Below are 25,266 nucleotides of genomic sequence, written 5' to 3'. Positions count from 1 at the left end.
AAATTAATCTTTTTGCTTCAAAGGACACCATCAAAAATGTGAAAAGACTGGTTGGCTCAGTCTGTGGAATGTGTGACTCTTGATCTCAGGGTTGTGAGTTCGAATCCCACACTGGGTGTAGAGATTACTTAAAAAAATGAAATCTTAAAAAAAAAAAAGAAGAATGTGAAAAGACAACCTACAGAATGGGAGAAATTACTTGCAAATTATATAATCTGGCAAGGGACTTGTACCCAGAATATACAAGAACTTTTATAACTCAAGAACAAAAAGATAAATAACCCAATTTAAAAATGGGCAAAGTATCTGAATAGAATTACTCCAAAGAAGATACACAAATTGCCAAAAAGCACATGAAAAGAAGCTCAGCATCCTGGGTCATTAAGGAAATGCAAATCAAACCTATAGTGAGATACGATTTCATACCTCACAGGATAGCTAAAATAAAAAGGACAGACGATAATTTGGTGAGGATGTGGAAAAATTGTACATTGCTGGGTTTGTAATTTGATGCAGCCACTTTGCAAAAACAGTTTGGCAGTTACTCAAACTTTTAAACATAGAGTTACCAGATGATCCCGTAATTCCATTCCTAGGTATATAACCAAGAGAATTTAAACACGTGTTCACTAAAAAGCCTGTACACAAATGTTCATAGCAATATTATTCATAATAGTTGAAAAATGGAAATAACCCAAATGTCCATTGACTGATGCATGGATAAACAAAATACAGTGTATTTATTACAGTGGAATAGTATTTGACCACAAAAAGGAATGAAGTACCGATACATGCTACAACATGGATGAACTTGGAAAACATCATGCTAAGTAAAAGAAGCCAGACAGAAAGACCACATATTGTATGATTCCATTTATATGAAATGTCCAGAATAGGCAAACTCCTAGAGTCAAAAAGTAAATTAATGATTGCCAGGGGTCAGGGGGCAGCAGAATGGGGAGTGACTAAGGGGTACATGGGTTTTTTTGAGGTGATGGCAGTGGTTGCACAACTCTGTGGATATACTAAAAACCATTGAATTACGCACTTTAAAAGGTTGGACTTTGTCGTATGTGAATTATAGCTCAATAAAGCTATTATTATTTTTAAAATTCTGTATATAGATTTCCTTTATAAAACAACATGCCTTAGTGCAGTTAATATAGAAATTTGTTTCTAAGAATTCAGTTTACATACTACTTTCTGGGTTCTAGATGAAGTGTAATTATAATACATGTATTTATTTTAGGAGCTTTATTCATTTGCTGTTCTTACAAACATTTACAGAGTGCTGATGAATTAAGAACATATAAAATGGGATTTTACTATTTCTGAAATTTTGGGAAAATTCAAGTATCTTCCTTTTTTATTTCCTTCCTCTCCAAAGCTTTACATCTCTTTTTACAGAATATTTTAAGTATTTGGCATGAACTGAGATCTGCATTAGATATTAGACATGATACATACAAATAGGAAGTTTAAAAGAAGAGATATATAATAATTTTTAAAGCATTTGGTTAAAGGTTTGGAAGAGCAGGGCACCTGGATGGCTCAGCTGGTTGAGCATCCAACTCTTGATCTCTGCTCAGGTCTTGACCTTGGGGCGTGAGTTTGGGCCCTGCATTGGGCTCTGCACTGGGTGTGGAGCCTACTTAAAAACAAAAACAAAAACAAATAAAAGTTAGGAACAGCCAAAATAAGAGGGAAAAACGGTATTTTAATTATGCTCAATTCTTAGCAGTTCCATTTTCCTGCACTGAAGTTCTCCTGGCCATAACATAACCTTGGAGCTAACTCTCATGGTTAGTATTTCAAAATCATTTATTTCACAGTGAGTTTTTTTAAGCAGTTTTCAAATATTCCAGAGCTTTGTAAACTTTTACCAGCAATTTTAAGTAGTCTCACGTTCCCTGTGACTCAGCTTTCAGGATCTGCAAAGTTTAGTGGCCTAGCAGTTATGCCCCAAACTGAAATTAGGCCTACCCAGAACCACATCTACATTCATAAACACACATGTTTTAATGGAAGGAAGGAAAACAGTTCCTTCTCAACACAAAAATCAGGGTTCTGACAACCCCTGCATTTGGAATTTTCATGTGTAGGACCACTACTGAGAAAATAGGTTTGAAGAGATCGTAACTGTAGGTAAAACCTTATGAAAAGCTTTATAAATATTCCTACACTTGCAAAAATAAAACCATAGACACTATGTGAAGTTGTATGTATCTTAAATTAGTAATGTTAGGTACATCTTAACTAATTCATTTACCTTTCTTGTTCCTAGAAACATTTTCGAATCTTTCTCACAATTTCAGTGAGATAATTTTGGGGTTTTTTGCAGCTATTACATATAACAAGAAGCATTTTTTCTCTGTGTCTGATCCTCCTGCAAATGTCCAGTGCCTTTTAGTTTCATAATTTGGAGATGGTGACTTCTTGTTCCCAAGCCTTACTGTAGTCCCAAGACACAGAATCACTTGAATGTTTGAAATGCTTTGAGAAACGTTTATTAAAGTATTTGACCCAGCCAACTAAGTGTTTTTGCAACCTCCTTTCCATAACATCAGGTTCTGTATGTAGCTTTATCTTTAACCATAGAAACTTCACACAAAACACTATCATCAGCTCCTTAAAGACAAGTGACTGGTTTAAGTACCCTCTGTACTACTAGACAAGGAGTGTAGATCCCAGGACTAACTTTACTTATCCTCATCTTCCTTAACTTCTTCTGGGAATGCAAAACCTACCTCAGTAGTGACCTTTGCCTTCCTTCTTTTTTTTTTTTTTTTATCCTCAATATCTCTTTCTTCTAATTATTGCAGCAATTGTACCTAGAATCCAAATTGGTAAGGAAAGGTATGTATAAGTACATTAGAATACCTGCATTTTGAGTGAGAGAAGCTGAGGTTGGGGAGAAATCACAGACCTTCCCTCAGTTTATGACAGTCTGCTTTACCTTCTCCAGAAGGGAAGCAGATGAAGGTACTGTCCTTCCAGGTTGGAAGTTCTTGGCAAATCACATTTTTTATTCCCTGAGTTCTTATTTATAGAGCACTTGCTATTGGCTTCTTTTTCTTCCTCTTCAATACTAAAAATTGTTCTGCTTTATCCTCTATTATTCTTATTTTTCTGTACCTCTATCAAATTCCTTTATTTTACCCCATCTTCTCTTTCTTTCCTACTACAGATCTCTGTATTTTCCCAGTATCCAACCTGGCTTAACTGTTTTAGCAACTGAAAGTACTAACTATCCTTTTCTTTGGGTCATTTAGAGACACCCTATCTATGAAGGACACACTTACAAAACGTTCAAATGTGTTGCTAACAAAGGGGAGCTGTTGCAGGAGAAAGTTCTCAATGTTATCTTTTGGTTGTTGGATATAGGTAAGATACTTTAGAATTCAGTAAATCCAGACTAAAGAAGTGCAATTTTTTAAATATTTTATTTTATTTTATTATGTTAGTCACCATACATCATTAGTTTTTGATGTGGTGATCCACGATTCATTGTTTTCTTATAACACCCAGGGCTCCATGCAGTACATGCCCTCCTTAATACCCATCACGGGGCTAACCCATTCCCCCCATCCCCCTCCCCCTCTAAAACCCTCAGTTTGTTTCTCAGAGTCCATAGTCTTTCATGGTTCATCTCTCCCTCCGATTCCCCCCCACCTTCATTTTTCCCTTCCTTCTCCTAATGTCCTCCATGCTATTCCTTATGTTCCACAAATAAGTGAAACCATATGATAATTGTCTTTCTCTGATTGACTTATTTCACTTAGCATAATCTCCTCCAGTCCCATCCATGTTGATGTAAAAGTTGGGTATTCATCCTTTCTGATGGCTGAGTAATATTCCACTGTATATATGGACCACATCTTCTTTATCCATTCATCTGTTGAAGGGCATCTCGGCTCTTTCCACAGTTTGGCTATTGTGGACATTGCTGCTATGAACACTGGGGTGCATATGGCCCTTCTTTTCACTACATCTGTGTCTTTGGGGTAAATACCCAGGAGTGCAATTGCTGGGTCATAGGGTAGCTCTATTTTTAATTTTTTGAGGCACCTCCACACTGTTTTCCAAAGTGGCTGTACCAACTTGCATTCCCACCAACAGTGTAAGAGGGTTCCCCTTTCTCCACAACCTCTCCAACATTTGTTGTTTCTTGCCTTGTCAATTTTTGCCATTCTAACTGGTGTAAGGTGGTATCTCAATGTGGTTTTGATTTGAATTTCCCTGATGGCTAATGATGATGAACATTTTTTCCTGTGTCTGTTAGCCATTTGTATGTCTTCTTCAGAGAAGTGTCTGTTCATGTCTTCTGCCCATTTTTTGACTTGATTATTTGTTTTTTGGGTGTTGAGTTTGAGAAGTTATTTATAGATCTTGGATACCAGCCCTTTATCTGTAGTGTTATTTGCAAATATCTTCTTCCATTCTGTGGGTTGCCTCTTTGTTTTGTTGACTGTTTCCTTTGCTATGCTGAAGTTTTTTATCTTGATGAAGTCCCAAAAGTTCATTTTTGCTTTTGTTTCACTAGCTTTTGGAGAATCTTGAAAGAAGTTGCTGTGGCCAATGTCAAAGAGGTTATTGCCTATGTTCTCCTCTAAGATTTTGATGGATTCCTGTCTCACATGGAGGTCTTTCATCCATTTTGAGTTTATCTTTGTGTATGGTGTTAGAGAATGGTCGAGTTTCATTCTTCTGCATGTGGCTGTCCAATTTTCCCAGCACCATTTATTGAAGAGACTGTCTTTTTTCCATTGCATATTTTTTAAAGGAGTGCAATTAATGCCAACCAAATTTAAATGTCAGCTTCTGAGATGAGGAAAGAGATTGTAAACAAAAATTAGGAATTTATTCTTAAATGTAGCACCCTAGGGAGGCAGTTTGTATAGGGGTTAAGAACAAAGACCCTAGAGGGGCACCTGCGTGATGGAGTCAGTTAAGCCTCCAACTCTTCCTTTCAGCTCAGGTAGGGATCTCAGGGTCCTGGGATCAAGCCCTGCATCGGGGCTTCACGCTCAGTGTAGAATTTGTTGGGATTCTCTCCCCTCTCCTTCTGCCCTTCACCCCCAACTGTTCACCTTCTCTCTCTCTCTCTCTCTCTCTCTCCCTAAAATAAATAAATAAATCTTAAAAACAAAGACCCTAGAGCCAGACTGCCTGGGTTTGAATGCAGCTTCATCACTTGACTGTGTGAATATTGGCACCTTTCTTGCTTGCTTGCTTGCTTTTTAATTTTTTTTTTAATTTAAAAAGAGAAAATATGCAGAAGAAAGCACGAGCAGAGGAAGGAGCAGAGGGAGGGGGAGAGAGAGATTCTCAAGCTGACTCCATGCTGAGCGTGGAACTCAATGGGTGGCTTGACCCCAAGACCCTGAGATCATGACTTGAGTGGAAATCAAGAGTCAGCTGCTTAACCAACTGAGCCACCAAGGCGCCCCGTAGGCACCTTTCTTATCTTTTCTCTGCCTCAGCTTCCTCCATTGTACAGTGGAGGATACTTTTACCTCATGGGGTTGTTACAAGGATTAAATTAGTTTATAAAAAGCACTTATTGCCTGGCAATAGTAAGCACCACATAACTGTCAGTTACTATTACTCAAAATTATAATAATGAATAGATCAAGGTCCCAGGAATATTTTTAGTTTTCAGAAGAATGAGTTTTTTTAATGTATCTGATTTTTGAAAGATCACAAATGGGGTCTGGATTACCCCAAGAAAAAAGTATGGCTTAATAACTGATTAATGAATTTTTAAAAAAGAAACCATTTTGTGTGAACCAGAGAGAAGTGGGTCTCAGAGTCCATAGTCTCTCATGGTTCATCTCGCAGTCATGGGTGGCTCAGTCATTAAGCGTCTGCCTTCGGCTCAGGTCATGATTCCAGGGTCCAGGGATCAAGCCCGGCGTCGGGCTCCCTGCTCAGCCGGAAGCCTCCTTCTCCCTCTCCCACTCCCCCTGCCTGTGTTCCCTCTCCCTCTGTCTCTCCCTCTGTCAAAAAAAAAAAAAAAAAACATCTTAAAAAAAAAAATAAATAAATAAAAAGAAACCATTTTGTGTGACCCAGTACAGAGTGTAAAGTTCACTAACAGGAGATGTCTGGTTGGCATAAAAACCATTAAAGAAAATCTTGAACATGATGTTAAACTCAACTTGGGAACACATGCTTTACATTATTGTCCTATCAGTTCTCAAGTTCCTGGCATATGTCGCTGGAGCCGACTTTTTTTTTTCAAGTAGTCATTCTCTCTTACTGCTTTTGACTTAGATAAATGACCTTCTAACTAACTATTGGGAAACTTTTTGTAGGCTTTATTTGTGATTGTTATTTAAAGTGATAGCTGTGAAAGACTGTCAAAATATCTTTAGCACTGTGCTTTTCAAAAAGAAAGGATAATTCCTTTGAAAATAATAATGAAAGGATAATAGAATCCCAGATATAAGAAGAATAAGGTCTGTGAGCTCATGGATGGCATTCATCTGCCAAGACAGGGAAGTCTGTTTTAGGAGCTAACCGGTTTTGCTTGCTTCATACTGCTGAGTACACTGGAGTTGCTACATTGAGGGCAAAGTGCGCTGGGCAGTGGCCCAACAGATTACTCTTCTAGTCACGAAAGAGTATGGCAGTTCTGCTTCTACAGTAATGGAGAATTCACGCCATCTCATAGTCCAGCTTTTCACTGAAGATGTGAGTGCCTTGAATGGCCTAAATGTTTGTTATATATTAAATACAGGTACTGCTTTTAATAATATTTCTGAGTAAATATTTTACCTTTTAACAACTGCTATTTTATATTATTGTCTGTACATGAGTTATGGCAGCTGATAGCCAATACGGAGATTAATGAAACATACAAAAATAAAGTGCAAATCTGCATTTTGAATTGAGGGCACTTTTAAAAGAATTTCGGCATTTATTACAAGAGTTAAATCTTCAGAATTTGAGCGGCAGCATGATCTGGTGGAGCTAATATAGGCTTAGGTGTCCTACCTTGTTTATTTCCTAGTCATTTGAGGCTACACCAAGTTATGTAATCCCTCTAACTCTATTTCTTCATCTATAAAATGGGGACAATATCCACCCTAAAACTTTGCAGGATTCAATTAGATACATGTCAAAGAGTGCCCACCTCATGGAATGACAGGAAATTTTGTCTCTCCAACATTCTATTCAATTTCCCCTTCCCTCCCAGTGGAAAGAGAACTGAACACTAAACTCTCCGAATAAAGGTCGAGGTTTTCAGTAAAAGGAAAATGTCTTGTGTAAAATGATTACCAAGAAAGTACTTTATAGGCAATGAGAGTCCACCCTCAGTCACTTCAATAATCATCTTAGTTATCAATTCTATGGTAACTAAATAAAGTACAGAATTTGGAGGTTTTCCCTATTGTAATGAAAACACCATTTGTATAGACAGCAAAGAGACCCAGGACCCTGAAAGAATTCTCTTATTCTGTAGGGGGGAAAATCCTCCATTAAGGATATTTGCACTCAGGTCACTAAATAGTTACGGAACCCATTACATATTAAGTGGGCATCTTGCATCCCTTTCCCAGGACCTGAACCCCGGGCAAAGCCTTATTTGGGAATAAAGGTTTGAACCAGGCTAATTCTAGAGGTCATTGAAGACCATCTCGGGGCCCCAAGCTGTATTTAAATAAAATCGACCAGGGACAGAGGATCTAAGTAGGCAAGGAAATGACAGGTGACCACCCCGTGGGCCTCCTACTTGGAAGCAGAAAGGAGCAGGCGGTAGGAACCTAGGGCTTCCCTTGGGGGGCCAGACATCCTCCTCGCTGCCTCTGGAGTTCCCTTCACTCTCCTCGAAACCCCCAGTCCACCGGGAGGGTGAGCTTGGCAGAGGCCGGTCAAGCATGGCCCTCCCGCCCCGGCCCAGTGGTATCCTCCTGAAACAGCCTCCTGCGCGCCCCTAACCGCGCGGCCCCGGGGGCCACGGAATGCTCATCCCTACACCTAAAATGCACCAGGGCCGACTTGAACCCCGGGTGCACATTCACGGTGAAATCAATAACAGCCATTACTCCTGGCGCCCGTGCGTCTATTTAGAATTTGAGGAAATTCTTCAGAAGCCAGCCACGGTAGGGGGCGGAGGCCCTCGGCGGAGGCAAAGTTCTCCCAGCCCTGGGCACGCGGTGGGGGGACATGTGGAAAACCTTGGGGTCCTTTATCAGCTCCCACTCCCCCAGCCTGACTTGCTTCTGTCAATTCATCCCTAAAGGTAAGGTCAAAGCTGGGGGGGGAACGGTTTTTAAAACAGCATTCAACGACTACTGAGTGCCCGGAGAGCTCGGACTCCTTGCGTGCTGCTCAACGTAAGGACTCAAACGTGACTCCCCCCGCCGCCAAGGCAAAAAGGACCCCGCGCGCTGGGGCATGAGGTCCTCCGCCCGCCCGCCCGTCACGCCCTCTGCCCTCGCTCCGCCTCTAGCCCCGCCCCTTCTGGGCCCCGCCCCTCCCCGCGCGCGCAGCCTCCGCATCATCCTTCCGGGGCCGGCTACGCCTCTGCCTGCGCTGCGCCCTCCCGGCGTGGGGCGTCGCTGTATCGGTCTGCGCGCTCCACACAGACTCTGGCGCTCGGGCAGGGGCGGGAGGCGGAGCGGAGGCGTGGGGGCGGTGCCGTTGCGGTCTAGAGGCGGCGGGCGAGCGGCGGGCGAGCGGCGGCGGCGGCGACGGTGGAGTCTGTGGTCCTGGCGCGATGGCCGCCTCGGTGTTCTGCTGCCTGCGGTGCTGCAGGGACGGCGGGACGGGACACATCCCTCTGAAAGAGATGCCGGCCGTGCAGCTGGACACGCAGCACATGGGTAAGGGCCCTCTCTTCCCCAGACCCAACGGCCGACGCCGGGTTTGGCGCGGCGGGTCGGGGGCATTGCGGGGTCGGGAGGACCACACGCGGCCTGCCCCTCCGGGCGCTGCCCCCCGCTCCTCGCTCTGAGCTGCTGCCCTCGACCCCGTTTTGTCTCGCGGATCTCTTCCAGACGCCGGCCGACTCCACCTCGGCCCTGCTCTGTGTTCAGGGCTACGCAGCCCTGTCTGCCCCTGTCATCGGGAGCTGGTTGTGTGGACCTACCTACCCATTTTCCCCGGAATCTCGGAGCAGCTGCCTCCGGAGGCTCGTCAGCTGTCCCCAGGCGAGGGGAGCGCCTCTGGTGCTCCTCCTACAGAGTTACTACTTAATTGCGTTTCTAAACAAGATTTCTAGCCACAAATGAATATTAGACATAAACTTTCTCAGGGAAGAAAAGAGTGAACTAAAAATTGTTTTTAATTTATCAGCGTTTCTATATTTCAGAGTAAATATGGCATCGCTATTTTTTTTTGACAGCGTTAGAAGTGAAACAAATTAGCCTTGATTGTTGGATAAGAAAATAAACTTTACACGGTCTCTGCATTTTTTATTTAGGAACAGATGTTGTCATTGTAAAAAATGGAAGAAGAATATGTGGAACAGGAGGTTGTTTAGCCAGTGCCCCTTTACATCAAAACAAAAGCTACTTTGAATTCAAAATCCAGTCCACAGGTTGGTATAATGGTCCTTTACTATTGAAAGTACTAACTGTAAATATTAAGAGCAATTTTCAATATATGAAAAAGAGTAAGGAGGCAATAAAAAAGCACCAAACTTATTTGGAAGGACTTTTTTTCCCCTCCTCTTGTGTGATCCTGGTTAAAGTAGTTTAGTTACTGAGTTATTTTAGGTTCAGTTTTGTTATCTATAAAATGGGATTACAGGAACTGTCTTTCCTGCTTCACACTAGTTATAATTAGGAGTGTGTATTACACTGGATCCGTCAGTGTAAGGCACTAGCATTATGAATGGGTGCTAGATGCTCCATTTCATTTGGCCAAGCATTAAAGGTGTAGATTCTTCCTGTTTTATTTTAGGATAAAATCCATCTTAATGATCCTGAATTTTTTTCTTATAAATCTTGTTAAAATACCCAGATTCATTGTCTTCTGAAGCAATTAGCAGATTTAGAATTCTAATGTCTATATTTCTCATTTAAAAAAAATTTTATTTTTCAAATATTTATTTATTTGACAGAGAGAGACACAGCAAGAGAGGGAACACAAGCAAGGGGAGTGGGAGAGGGAGAAGCAGGCTTCCCGCCGAGCAGGGAGCCCGATGCGGGGCTGGATCCCAGGACCCTGGGGTCATGACCTGAGCAGAAGGCAGACCCTTAACGACTGAGCCAGCCAGGCGCCCTCTCATTAAAAAATTTACAGAGTTTTTTGAATCATACAGCAATTCTGTTTGAGTATTAGAATAGCAATTAGTTAACTTGTAGCCATATTGAGTATGGGGAAATATATTTTTTAAAGCTTTGTTGTAAAAAAAACTTCTAGTGAAATACAGCATGAATGATATAAGTATAGGTATAGAGTAGGAAAACTAAAGGGTAGTAAATTAATCATACTCGACAAGCTTGAATGATATAAAACATCCTTCTGGGGCTTGTTTTCTAAATTAATTTAAAATACTGATTTTATTAAGTATATGAAATAAATATGAAACTGTCCGGCATTTCATTCTTTTACAAGTTAGCTGCAAAATGTCTCTGGTTACTAAAATCTTCTCAAGTACAACCTACCTTTTCTCAAGAGAAGCAAATATTTTCTTGAGCCTTAAATCCAGTACAAATTTTTATGTGGATTTTTGTAAAGGATGGCATCCTCAGTGACATCTCTAGAATAAATACATTGTTGGAGTTTGTAAATTGATCTCTCAGTGAAAACCTGAGGCAGTTATGCCCAAGTGTATCACAGCAGGCACAGCTCTTTAGGAGTAAAGAGACTCTATAACCCTGTCTAGAACTGTTGTCCCATGAAATTAGTATTATCACCTTCTGTCACTCTTAAATTATCCCACTCTGGAGGATAAATTATATAGTAAGATTATTTAGGAAGCCCAGACATGCAACTTTTTGATAGTTTTGCTCAATTCAGAAAAATTGATTGGCAACATGATCTTCAAACCTTCTTCCATTTATAGATTTTCTCCTAACTGATTTTGATAAAAACTGGGAAGGAAACAGTTTGAAACAAAATCCAGAGCTCTAGGTATTCTGTTTGGCTGGTTAAGAGGAGAGCTGCTTGCTTAAAATCAGCTTAGACCAAAGGTTTTAAACTCACTGATGTAAGGTACGGGTAAGAAAATCATTTTATACTTCATCATTAATTTTCTCCTCTTCATGGTATTGACCAAGTCTGTGTCATTTGTCACACATTAGAGATGCAAAAACTAGAGACTAATTTCCCACTTCTCTGAGGTAGTGCTTGACTAGAACCCTAGGCCATTTAAATTAATTGTGTAGCTTTTTCAAAATGTCTTTTAGAGAATAGTGATGATAATAGCTAACATCTTTTTAAAAATACTCCGCTTTACTTAACCAGTTTTGGGGGGAATACTGACACTGTTCCAAGTATTTACTTGGTTACCTTGCTATATCTTTTAATAACCCTTTGAAGTAAGTACTGTTAGAATCCCAAGTTCACAGGTGAGGAAGCAGAGACAGATTAAATACCTTGCCCCAGATGACCTAGTTAAGCCAAAGGTTTAACCTAGACGGTACAGCTTCAGGACCCACCCTTATCTCCTACGTTGTACTCCATCTGTAGAGAACATAGGGTAGTTTGCAAACTACTTTTAAAAGATTTGTTTTTTAAAAAAATTAATAAAAAAATAGTTTAGTGATAGTACACTACTTCTTTTAAAAACAACTTAACACTCTTAAAAACAACCCCTTTCATATTTGTATTCTTCAGATTTTGGGGGCATTTAAACTATTATTTTTTTAGGAATATGGGGTATTGGCGTTGCAACTCAGAAAGTTAACTTGAATCAGATTCCTCTTGGCCGAGATGTGCACAGCCTGGTGATGAGGAATGATGGAGCCCTCTACCACAACAACGAGGAGAAAAATAGGCTGCCAGCAAACAGTCTTCCGCAGGAGGGAGATGTGGTGGTAAGTTTTCTTGTGGAATTGTTTTCCACTGTAAATTATTAAAGTTGAACTGCTTTTAGTGTATACAGTTTTGCCTGGGAGTTTGTGGTTTGAATTCGGAAGCACTGGGATTGGATCTAATGAGATGGTACATATTCCAGAGAGAGCACTTGGGTAGCTACTGCTGCCTTACCAAACTGCTCTCCTTTCTAGAGCTGTCTGTCCCTGGCCAGGAAAATCCGCATGAGCCCTTATGTCCATTCAGGAAAATTAATGACAGGTTGGCTGCTTATCAACATCTCCTGCTTCTCTCACATCAGAGAAATCTTGGCCCACAATTTTAAAAGTTTGCTGACATTCATATTAGAAAATATTAGGTATTTTTGCAACTAGCGATCTCTTAGAGAAAATTTTGACATTTATTGCAGGCATACCTCGGACATGCTGTGGGTTTGGTTCCAGACCACTGCAATAAAGCAAATATTGCAGGAAAGCAAGTCAAATGATGTTTTTGGTTTCCCAGTGAATATATATGTTTACACTACACTGTAGTCTTTTAAGTGTATAATAGCATTATGTTTAAAAAAATGGATGTACCTTAATTTAAAAATACTTTATTGCTAAAAAATGCTAACCATCATCTGAACTTTTAGTGAGTCAGAATCTTTTTGCTGGTGGAGGGTCTTGCCTCAATGTTGATGGCTCCTGACTTGATCAGGGTGGTGGTTGCTGAAGGTTAGGGTGACCATCACAATTTCTTAAAAGAAGACAACAGTGCGTTTTGCTGCAAAGATTGACCCTTCTTTTCATTAACAATTTCTCTATGGCATGTGATGCTGTTTGACAGCATTTTGCCCAAAGTAGAACTTCTTTCAAAGTTAGTTTCAATTCTGTCAAACCCTGCTGCTGCCTCATCAACTAAGTTTATATAATATTTTAAATTCTTTGTTGTCATTTCAACAATCTTCACCAGGAGTAGATTCCATCTCAAGAAACCACTTTCTTTGCTCATCCACAAGAAGCAACTCTTCATCCGCTTAAGTTTTATCAGGAGATCGCAGCAATTTAGTCACATCTTCAGGCTCCACTTCTAATTCTAGTTCTCTTGCTGTTTCTACCACCTCCACAGTTCATTCCTCTGCTGAAGTCTTGAAACCCTCAAAGTCATTCTTGAGGATTGGAATCAACTTCTTCCAAACTCCTGTTAATGTGGATATTTTGACGAATTCTCATGAATCATGAATGTTCTTTTTTTTTCTTAAGTAGGCTCCATGCCCAACGTGGAGCCCAACATGGGGCTTGAACTCACGACCCTGAGATCAAGACCTGAGCTGAGACCAAGAGTCGGCTGCTTAACTGACCGAGCCACCCAGGCACCCTAAATCATGAATGTTCTTAAGGGCACCTAAAATGGTGAATCCTCTTCAGAAGGTTTTCAGTTTACTTTGCTGAGATCCTTCAGAAGAATCACTATCTATGGCAGCTATAGCCTTACGAAATGTATTTCTTAAGCAATAAGACTTGAAAGTTGAAATTATTCCTTGATCCCGGGGCTACAGAATGGATGCTATGTTAGAAGGCATGAAAACAGCATTAATCTCGTTGTATATCTCCATCAGAGCTTTTGGGTGAACAGATAGATGCATTGTCGGTGAGCAGTGATGTTTTGAAAGGAGTCCTTTTTTTTGGAGCAGTAGGTCTCAACTGTGGGCTTAAAATACTCAGTAAACCGTGTTATAAACAGATGTGCTGTTATCCAGGCTTTATTGTTCCATTTATAGAGCACACAGAGTAGATTTAACATCATTCTTAAGGGCCCTAGGATTTTTGGAATGGTCACTGAGCATTGGCTTCAACTTAAAGTCACCAGCTGCATAGCCCCTAATAAGAGAATCAGCCTGTCCTTTGAAGCCAGGCATTGACTTCTCCTGTGTAGCTCTGAAAATCCTAGATGGCATCGTCTTCCAGTATAAGGCTGTTTCATCTACACTGAAAATCTGTTGTTCAGTGTAGCCACCTTCACTTGGCTAGATCTCCTGGATAACTTGCTGCTTCACCTTGCACTTTTGTTACAGAAATGGCCTCTTTCCTTAAACGTCATGAACCAACTTCTGCTAGCTTCCAGCTTTTCTTCTGCAGCTTCCTCACCTCTCTTAGCCGTCATAGAATTGAAAAGAGTTAGGGCCTTGTTCTGGATTAGGCTTTGGGTTAAGAGAATATTATGGCTGATTTGATCTTCTAAGCAGACCACCAAAATTTCTCCGTATCAGCAATAAGTCTGTTTTGCTTTCTCATTATTTGTGTGTTCACTGGAGTAACACTTTTAATTTTCTTCAAGAAGTTTTCCTTTGTATTCACAACACAGCTAATTGGTGCAAGAGGCCTAGCTTTTGGCCTGTCATGGCTTTCTACATGCCTTCCTCACTGAGCTTAATCATTTCTGACTTTTTATTTAAAGTGAGAGACATGTGACTTCCTTTCACTTGAACACTTAGAGGCCATTGTAGGGTTATTAATTGGCCCAATTTCAGTATTCAGTAAGGGAATAAGGAGGCCAGAGGAGAGGGGGGGGAGACAGGAACACCTAGTCAGTGGAGCAGTTAAAACCCACACATTTATCGATCAAGTTAATGGTCTTATATGGGCATGGTTTGGCACCCCAAAGTAATCGCAATAGTAACATCAACATAGATCACCTTAACAAATAAAATAATGAAAAAGTTTGAAACATTGCAAGAACTACCAAAATGTGACCCCAGAGACTTTTAGTGAGCAAACACTGTTGGAAAAATGGCACCAATAGACTTGCTCAACACATGGTTGCCACAGACCTTCAATTTGTAAAAAATGCAGTATCTGCGAAGTGCAATAAAACAAGGTATGCCTGTATCTAATTTGTTATGAACATCTCTAAAAGAATTACAGCATTTTATTAGGAGTGTTGGTCCTCATTAAACTTAATCTTATTAAACTCACTTTGAGAACTCTTCAAAGAACTGGACTCAAAATCCTAAGGTTTGATTGGAGAGAAGTTTTTTTTGGAAAGCAGGGGATAAAAAGAGTTACATATATTATTAAGACTTCTCTATTTTTATTCTCAACTAATATATTTAAGTCTTTACCAAAGCCACCGTGTTGAAAATATAATCCAAAGATACATTTCTGCTTTCCCAGTTACTTCTTAAATGGCACTATCCAAGAAACTTATACCCTGGGTTCAGGCTATTAGCTATTGATTGAGAACAGAGTCCTAGGATCTGCTTCAGCAAAGATGCCCTTATACATAGAACCTTGTGTTCCTGGCTCTGGTACTAAGTTGAAAGGAATCTACATAATGAGGGAAAGTTTCTAATAATAAGGTGACACAAACAGGGTAAATCCAGGTTATTGAACTGAAGAAAGATACAGTATTTTGATGAAAAGGAGGAGAAATGTGGAAATTCAGATTTTTAACTGTGGTCTGATCTTTCATTTTTCCTAAAGGTTTATTTATTTTAGGGAGAGAGTGCCGGTTTATTTATTTAGAGGGAGGGAGAGGGAGAGAGAGACTCTCAAGCAGACTCCCTGCTGAGCACAGTACCCGATGCAGGGCTCAGTCCATGACCCTGAGATCATGACCTGAGCCAAAAATCAAAAGAGTTGGATGCTTAACCAGCCAAGCCACCCAGGTGCCCCTGATCTTTCTTTTCTTTTCTGCAATTTAAAAAATATGAAGAACATTTAGTTTTGTTTTGTGTTTTAGAGAGGGAGAGAGAGGAGAGGGACAGGGTGAGAGAATCTTAAGCAGGCTCCACACCCAGCATGGAGTCTGACACAGGGCTCGATGTCACGACCCTGAGATCATGACCTGAGCCAAAATCAAGAGTCGGACGCTTATCCGACTGAGCCACCCAGGCTTCCCTAGTTTTTAAATAGGGAAATTGTTGAAAGAGTTTTAGGCAAAAAAAAAAAAAGGAAAAGAAAGTGTTTTAGGAGACAAAAGGCATAAACCATTTTTAAAATCTACTTTTCCCCGTTCTTTTTGAATAGTTGGTTTTGTATTTGTAGATCATTGCCAGATGTCCATAATATAGAACACACTTATTCAAATGGATATTCTTGAAAGAGAATCTTGAAGTCTAGTCGATGCTATCATCCTGTTTACACTAAGATGAAATTCAAACATAAGCAAGGATAATCAGTAACAAATGTTTTTCTTTGTTGATGTGTTGAACTTCTACTGTGTGTTATTCTTGCCTTCCTATCTCATTCATTGAGGTAACTGATCCCACAAATTGACAGATTTAAGAATGTCATTTTTAGTCTATCAGCTTTATTAAATTAAACTTTAAGTTTTCATATCCATTCTGATAAAAGGAGGACTTTAGAAAAGGTGAAATATATGCAGAATCAAGAAAAGTAAAACATTACCCTACCATATTACCTTTATATTCCTAGTTCAAACATTTGAGAACAAATTTCACCAAATTGCTGACGGTGGCATAGGAAAAGTAGAATGGATTTAAGACAGGAAAAAACGTTCTCACATGTGCAGAATTTCAGTTATATACCATTCCCTGAGGAGAAATGAAGAAAAATAAGCTTTCAACATCTGACCAAATGATTATAGTCATACAGTAATCCTGCAGTACCCACAGGGCCTACTGTAGCAGTGGGAAGGCATACCTGGCTTATTTTTTCCTTTTACATATAGTTTTGAGAAGTGGAAATTATAGTCTAAAATTGCATTTTTCAGTTTAATTTCAGAGAAGTTTTATAAACATTCTATGTAATAATAATAATAATAATAGCAAACACTTCTCTAGCATTTATTATGGGCCAGGCACTGTTTTAAATGCCTGCCAGGGATTAAATTGTTTAATCCTCATAATGACTCTATAAAATAGTATTATTATTACCATTTCATAGATTAGGAGAAGTTAAGTAACTTCTTTTATGGAAGAATCCCGGAGTATAATACAGGCAGCTTAATTACAGAGTCTGTTCACTGAACGTGCAAGCAATTATTGATAAATGCCTTGAACATGTCAGATTTTTTGGTATCATTATGGTCGAATGAAACCTAGTTTCTGGATCATATAAAAGGACAGATTAAGTTAGAAATTCTTGAACTAAACTTTGCTAATAGGAGTTGGGGGTTCTTACAAATCCTTTCTCACTTTTCTTCAGCATTGGGATTTTGCCATGATGCTGCAGGTTTGGCTTTTAATACCTGCTTGCTTGCAGGAGGTTATGCTGCCACCAGGTGGTGAAGGGTGACTGGATTACAGACCACTGCGCTGATCTAGATATCCCGTAAGGTGTTCCTATAAAGAGAGGACACATTGTTTTTGTGTAATTTTGTATTTTAAATGAAAAAAGTCCTCTTCATTACAAAAACTAATCCCAGCCATCAGTTAGCTTCATTACTATATTTAAATACATAAACTGAAATGAAACAGAAACTATCTGTCTCTCTCAATATTTCTTAACTATTAACAAATTATTCTTTAACCCTGGCTTTGCTAAGATTTGAGGAGATTTTTTAAAAACATTTACTTATTTATTTTAGAGAGCCAGACTCCCTGCTGAGTGCAGAGCTTGACCCATGAGATCATGACCTGAGCTGAAACCAAGAGGCTTAACTGCCTGAGCCACCCAGGTGCCCCAAGAGAATATTTTATAGCACTTAACACACTGACTCATCTGGGCCTTTGTTGTTTTAAGGAAAAAGTGAAGGAGTTAAGACTAGATCATCTGTAAGATCTTTTTCTACCTCTAAAAGTTTTTTTTTTTCTTTCTTTTTTCAAAGATTTTATTTACTTATTTACCAGAGAGAGAGAACACGAGAGTATAAGCTGGCGGGCGGAGGGGGGGCGGGGGCGGCAGGCAGAGGGAGAAGCAGGCTTCCCACTGATCAGGGAACCCAATGTGGGACTCGATCCCAGGATCCTGGGATCATGACCTGCACCGAAGGGAGACGCTTAACCAGCTGAGCCACCCAGGTGTCCCAATCTACCTCTAAAAGTTTTTTAAGTTGATATAATATATCCACAGTCAGAAATCCCTGGAGTGGTCTTCTTGGTCTGTGATGATTTCGCTGTTCAAAGATCTCTGCTGTCTATTCTTAATTCTTCAAATTAAGAAATGTCTGCCAGCAGTTAGTAACTATTGTATAAAGTTTTAAAGAGAGGTAGTATGGCAGGGCAAGTAGAGTAAGTTTTCTGAAGCCATACTGCATGGATTTAAATCCCAGCTCTGTCACTTCCTAGTTCTGTAACCTTATATAAATTATTTAATCTTTTTGTGCCTTAGCTACTTCATCTGTAAAATGGGGATAATAGTAATAATAATAATACCCATCTTGTTGTGAGGACTAAATATGAAGTACTTAGAATAGTGCTTGGTACATTATACAGGCTTTCAAAGTATTTTCCAGCATTTTAATAATAATAACTTTATTATTAGTTTTGACTTTTGCACCGTCAATGTTCAGATAAACAGATTAACCCATTTTTATTCCACTTTTTTTTTACTCTTTTGAGCAATTTTTCTGTTTTCAACTTGATACTAGCTACCAATTATATTGCATTGTAAACACTAGCTTTACCTTGATAATACATTTGACATATTTGAAAGCAAGGTAAAGAGATGGAAATGTATTTCTTTTCAGAAATAAGTTCTATAAAGACACTTCACAACTTGAGAACAGTGACGGGTAGTAAGCCCTAATGCCGAAAACCTCATTGTTTTTCCCCTTTAAGATTAAATCCTATAGAGAGAGAGCAATATTTTCTGTATGACTTTTAAAGGTCTCTCTGGGAGTGCCTGGGTGGCACAGTCAGTTAAGCATCCGACTCTTGGTTTCAGCTCAGGTCATGATCTCAGGGTCGTGAGATCAAGCTCTGCCTCAAGCCCTGCATTGGGCTCTCCGCTCATCGGGGAGTCTGCTTCTCTCTCTCTCTCTCTTTCTCTCTCTCTGCCTCTCCTCCTCCCCACCTCCCCCCAGTGCACTCTCTCTCTCTCAAATAAATTAAAAAAAATAAAGGTCTCTCTGTACATGGCAGGCAGTACTTATATCGTCTTAATATTCACAATATAGGGACACCTGGGTGGCTCAGTCGTTAAGCGTCTGCCTTCGGCTCAGGTCATGATCCCAGGGTCCTGGGATCGAGCCCTGCATCGGGCTCCCTGCTTGGCCGGAAGCCTGCTTCTCCCTCTCCCATTCCCGCTGCTTGTGTTCCCTCTCTCGCTTTGTCTCTCTCTGTCAAATAAATAAAATCCTTTAAAAAAAATATATTCACAATATAAGATTCAGATTATCTGAATATAATGCTAGGCGTCAGACTGTTCTCATTTGTTTTACCTCTGATGTGAACTCTTGGAACTTCACCCGACTTTTCCCCCACGTAATCACCACTGTTTTTGTTTTTTTTTTTTTTTTTTTTAGCTCAGTTCAAGCAGAACTCCACCAAATTGTAAACCCTTAATGAAAGCTATTGTGACACAATTAAAATTCAGTTTTTTCCATGCTTCCCAGTGGGTGCTTTCTGACTATTTAGGCTTTTTATGGAACATTTATATTTTTACTTTTTAATATTTTCTTTCCTTCCTAGGGCATTACATATGACCATGTAGAATTAAATGTATATTTGAATGGAAAAAATATGCATTGTCCAGCATCAGGTATACGAGGGACAGTGTATCCAGTTGTTTATGGTAAGCTAAAATATTTCTAAATATTATTATTATTATTATATATGTTAACTTTTACTTAACATTTTCATTAACTTTCTAACATTCGAAAATCTGGACAAGTTAATAAGGACCTCTTTTATATGAAACGTACTCAGTAGGATATCAGAATCCCACTTTGCAGGACTAAGGAAGTTTTTTATTCCCGATGTATTAAAAATTTTTTTCCAAATACAACGATTAGGGGCGCCTGGGTGGCTCATTCATTAAGCGTCTGCTTTCGGCTCAGGTCATGATCCCAGGGTCCTGGGATCGAGCCCCTCATCAGGCTCCCTGCTCGGCGGGAAGCCTGCTTCTCCCTCTTCCACTCCCCCTGCTTGTGTTCCCTCTCTTGCTGTGTCTCTCTCTGTCAAATAAATAAATAAAATCTTAAAAAAAACACAAAAACAAATACAACGATTATACTTAAATATGCAGTAACATACTCCCTTTTTTAATTATGTAATCTTATATTCTAGAAAGTTCCCAAGAGCTTTGCTGAGTTTACAGAGCTCTTTCTGCCAGTTATTAGGGAGATTTAGGTGACCAGGAAATGTAATTGTAAAGAATATTTTGGAGCCAGGGATGGGAATTTTATATAGACTGAGCATTAGTTACCTTTATAAAGTTACCTAAATGTTAAAACTCTTCTGAGAGAAATTGTGACTTAGAATAGTTTCATATTGATTGTTTTGCTTTTGATGGTTATGTATATGTATGTACTATGATTTCTGTACAAGTGCGTCCTCCCAAGAATTGGGTTACTTAAGAGATGACTCTATACCATTTAATTTTTATTATAGAAAAATCCAAACATGTATAGATGTAAAGAGAATGGTATAATGATCCTTCATGTACCCATCACCCCGCTTCAAACAATTATCAGCTTGGAGCCAGTCAGGTTTCATCTGCCCCCTAATGCTAATACTTCTGTTTTTCACCTTCCATCCTTGGATTATTTTGAAGCAAATGCCAGATAGTACATCATTTTATTCATAAATATTTCATATGTATCTCTAAAAAATAAGGCATCTTACCAAGTTAAAACAACAGGTGTATTATTTTTCTGCCTATGGTTTTAGTAATCTAAAAATATTTTCTCATTTAATTACTTTTAAGTTCTTAGATTTGAGCCATTATAAGAACTAATTATTAATTTTTATAGTAATTTACTAGAAAGGTAGCAGTTTTAGTGATGATCAGAAAAGTATACAAATAACAAATGTAAGTATTTGATAATATGATAACAACTAAGGCTTATGCTCTACTTTTTAGTTGTTTTCATTAGTCTTTTCTCCCCAAAATTATTTTTCAGTGATTTTACCTTCCTGTCTTTGCATATAAAAGTGTATTTTTTAAGTTTGATTTTGGTTAGTTTCTTTGCCATATTGGGTAAAGCAATTCCTTTATCTACTTAAATGGAGAGTAGCTTAATACTCTAAATAATTTAGTCTGAGAAATGAAATAAATATCAAATTATACGAGTATAGCAAATACATTTTATTCCAAATTGTTTCTTTGATTTAGCATAATTTTTAATGTAGTAAAGTTATAGATAGTAAGTTATAAAGTATATTTCATAAATTGACATTGATAAATCAGTTAAATTAAGCCAAGTATTTTAATGGTCTGATAATATGAGAGATAAAAATTAAACTTAAGGGATGCCTGGCTGGCTTAGTCAGTAGAGCATCTGACTGTTTATATAGGGGTGGTGAGTTCGAGCCCTATGTTGGTTGTAGAGATTATTAATAAATACATACATACATACATAAAAATAAAACTTAAATTCCTTTATCTTTTGTCCTCCATCCCATCCCTAATCCTAGATCCATCCAGTCATTCATTTTGTCAGTTCTTACACTCAAACTATGGAGAGAAAAAGCCATATCACACTGAAGAAAAGTGTCATTATAAAGTTATGCCTTCCAGCCTAAGCTCTCAGCATTTGTGGCAGTTCTTCTACATTTCTGCACATTCCAGACCTTCACCATAATTCTTGAATTCCCTCCTCATTCTCCACAGATGACCTTACCTTCTACTTTATAAAGAAATGGGCTGTCAATAGTGAACTCTACCTTCCCACCCCTGCCCTCCTGAAGCTTTTCTCAATCAAATCCAGTCTTGCCTTTCTGTCCCATCTTAGACGAAGATGTATCCTTCATGTTAAAAACAAAACAAAACAAAAAAAAACATATAGTCTAGATTTCAAACTCCCCAACTCTGGGACTTCACTTTGTCAGTTATTTCACTCATATCTCACGTAAGGAACCTCTCTTTTCAATGCCTGTAAATATTCTGAGTCATCCTTATCCCGAAAAACCCTTCCTAAACTCATAGCCCTCACTAGCCCTATGTTTACCCTTCTTTATCTGGCTGCAGTACTAATAGCCTTTGTTTGGATATATGCATTTATTTCTCTTTGATAAATGCTGGTAAAAAGATGTAGAAGCTGAATAAGGTCTACAGTCTAGTTAACAGTACTTGATCGACGTCAGTTTTCTGGTTTTGATATCGTACTTTGGTTATGTAAGATGTTACCACTAGGGGAAGCTGTATGAAGAGTACAGAGAACTCTATTATTTTTGCAACCTTTTCTGAATCCATAATTTTTTCAAATCAATTTTTAAAAAGTAACACATCTTAATGTATAAAATTGAGAAAATACAGGGAAGCAAATAAGGAAAAAACTGAAAGTACTCATTCACACTATCTAATTATTAGTAATATTTTGATGTATATCCTTTCAGTGTTTTTAATTTTATTTTTCCTTGTGGTTATTTTTACCCAATAGGATTATGTTTTGTAACCTGGACAGCAGATGTATTTATTCTTTCTGCCTTTTAATATTATGGTATTATGAAAACAGTCTATTTATTATAATTATGTATTCTTGTGAATTAAGGTGTTAGCTTCTAATTTCTTTTTCTTTTTCTGTCTCTAGTTGATGACAGTGCAATTTTGGATTGCCAGTTCAGTGAATTTTATCATACTCCTCCACCTGGTTTTGAAAAAATATTATTTGAACAGCAGATCTTCTGAATGTATTTGTTTTTGAAACTTGGGTTTCTGCACTTTTAAAAGTGTTTACCATTTAATAAAGCTTTACCTGACCTGTAGATGAAAATATATTCTTAAATATATACTTGTTAATGTTGTTTAAGGAACCAGTGTATTCAAGATACCATCTGGAAGTTGTGATTTAAAATACTTTGTTTTGTGAGATGAAATCAGCATTTGGGGCAGTTTATTTAATTCTTATTTAAATAAATATAACTATGGGTTTGATTAACAGTATTAAGTGGAAATATGTATATATATATTTAAAAGGGAATCTTTCTTACATAAAATATTTGTGTTTATAATAGAGATGTAGAGTTGGGTGGGTTTTTTCTCATTCTGAAAGTTAGACCTCATTAACTATTTTAAGTCTGCAGTCTAATTTGTGTCTGAGTGTTCTTTTTCGTATAGATTATACCAAAGTGATAGAAAATATATTATTGGCAACTTCCTTTTTGGTGATTTACTTACTGTAAAATGTACCACTTTTCTTAAACGTTAAATTGCTTACTTTGTATGTCATTGCTTTTAATTTGCTTTGTGAAAGGAGGTAAATGTTTTAGTAACTGTCAGAGCTTTTTTGTTGAAGACCATCATGCTGTGTTACTTCAATACCAGAGTAAGTAGTGGTTGATTGGTGATGTAGTATACACTGGCAGACATTTAGAATAGTATGATGCTTTAAACTTAAATGTAAATGAGATTATTCTTTTAAGAACTTCTATTTAAATGTGAGGTTTTTTGTAAGGAATAATAAAATAATAGTAATTAAGGAGTATTTAGTACTGTATTAAATACATGTTCTTCCTGTTTTGTTAATTATACATTAAATTCACTTCATCCTTGATTATTTCAGAAGTTCAGAGATAAATGAATCCTCTCCATGACCCTGAGCCTCTGCCAAGTCTTCAGTAAAGATCCCTTCAATACCCTACTGACCTGAACTAAGCACTGTACACACTCTGGTACAATCTCCTTTTCTAGTGAGCCAAGGACATGCACCTTTCACTCCTTTGTCAACAAGGAGCAGTATGTTGTACTAGCAAACCATGGGCATTAGAATCAGAAATCTGAATTGTAATTTTGCCATCTAATCCCATTACCTCCTCAGCTGAGTTCCTTAGCTTCCCTGAGCTCAGGTTCCCCATTTATAAAAGGGATACTCATACTTGATGAGATTCTGTAATTAGTTAAATAAGGTAATATATGTAAAACACCTGAATCACCATAGGCACTTAATAAATGTAGCTTCCTTGTTGACTCTTTTTTTTTTTTTTTAAGATTTTATTTATTTATTTGTTTGACAGAGAGAGACACAGTGAGAGCAGGATCACAAGCAGGGGGGAGAGGGAGAAACAGGCTTCCCGCGGAGCAGAGAGCCCGATGCGGGGCTCGATCCCAGGACCCTGGGATCATGACCTGAGCCGAAGGCAGACGCTTAACGACTGAGCCACCCAGGCGCCCCTCCTTGTTGACTCTTAAGCAGTGGTTTTCATAGTGTCCTCAGACCAGCAGCCTTAGGAGCTTGTTAGAAATGCATATTCTCAGGCCCGCCCCAGACCCACAGAATAAGAAACCGATGGGGATAGCACCCAGGAATCGGTGTTTGAACAAGCCTTTCAGGTGATTCTAATACACGCTAAAGTTTGAGAACCACTGTTCGGGAGAGAATGATTGCCTACTATAAATTTTCTAAGGATTTAAGACTATTTTTGACCCATAGGCAAGAGAATCCTGCAGTGTTTATTGTTTATTTGGTAGATGAAAATGTGACAATATGCTTTGAAGACATAAATATACTTGAGTAAATTTATTTACATAAAACCCAAATTGACCTCTGAAGATACAGAATCGAACTGTTATTTATGCATTTTTGTCTGACTTTCTGAATCTTAATTCATAAAGAACATGCTTACTTTTGGAAAGCAAATTGAAATGACTACTGTTTGCTGTGTTTATGTTATCTACCTCTTAGTTATTATTTTTTTTAAGCCAACCTTTTTTTAATCATCCTATTCTTTACTTAAGACTATCTTTTCTGCCTCTAGTCATATGGAATAGGCACAGTACTAAAATGATACATGAGTTGTGCCACGTCCACGACAACAGTTTGATGAAGTCTAGATGTGTTTTTAATCTGAAGGTATCTAAAGCCTCTTAGGAAAATGACCTCATTAAACCTATAACCTCAGTCTAATCTTAAGGAAGACATCAGACAAATTCCAGACAATTCCAGCATCCTACAAAATACTTGAGCAGTACTCCTCCAAACTGTCAAGGTCATCAAAAAAAAGGAAAGTCAGAGAAACTGTCATACCCAAAAAGAACTGAGCCCAAGGGGACATAAGAAGTAAATGTAATGTGGGATCCAGGAAGAGAGAAAAGGTATTAGGTAAAAACTAAGGAAGTATGAATAAACTATGGATTTTAATAATAAAGTATCAATATTCATTTATTAATTGTAACAAATGTATCCTACTCTAAGATGTTAATAATTGGAGGAACTGGGAGAGGGAATATG

At 38.5% G+C, this 25,266-nt stretch overlaps 1 protein-coding gene across 2 annotated transcripts; it reads left to right on the top strand.

Moving 5' to 3' along the window:
* The first annotated feature begins 8,642 nt into the window (after nucleotides 1–8,642).
* SPRYD7 (SPRY domain containing 7) lies at nucleotides 8,643–24,000 on the top strand. Of its 2 annotated transcripts, XM_021689443.1 has the most exons (5): nucleotides 8,643–8,831; nucleotides 9,431–9,547; nucleotides 11,827–11,993; nucleotides 19,568–19,670; nucleotides 22,630–24,000. In XM_021689443.1, the coding sequence occupies exons 1-5, from the start codon at nucleotides 8,726–8,728 to the stop codon at nucleotides 22,725–22,727; spliced, it is 591 nt and encodes a 196-aa protein (XP_021545118.1). In that variant the 5' UTR covers nucleotides 8,643–8,725; the 3' UTR covers nucleotides 22,728–24,000. The 2 variants fall into 2 exon arrangements, with proteins under 2 accessions (XP_021545118.1, XP_044769119.1); XM_044913184.1 differs by lacking the exon at nucleotides 9,431–9,547.
* Nucleotides 24,001–25,266: the final 1,266 nt, after the last annotated feature.

This window comes from Neomonachus schauinslandi, chromosome 3, assembly GCF_002201575.2.
Source record: "Neomonachus schauinslandi chromosome 3, ASM220157v2, whole genome shotgun sequence".
NCBI lineage: Eukaryota > Metazoa > Chordata > Mammalia > Carnivora > Phocidae > Neomonachus > Neomonachus schauinslandi.
This window is presented reverse-complemented; position numbering and strand designations above follow the sequence as displayed.

Bases quoted from the DNA above. Each gene is read 5' to 3' on its own strand.
- SPRYD7 (XM_021689443.1), top strand. From the start codon at position 8,726: ATGGCCGCCTCGGTGTTCTGCTGCCTGCGGTGCTGCAGGGACGGCGGG. The intron at 11,994-19,567 runs GTAAGTTTTCTT...TTTCCTTCCTAG, and splicing joins CGCAGGAGGGAGATGTGGTG to GGCATTACATATGACCATGT. The intron at 19,671-22,629 runs GTAAGCTAAAAT...TTCTGTCTCTAG, and splicing joins AGTGTATCCAGTTGTTTATG to TTGATGACAGTGCAATTTTG.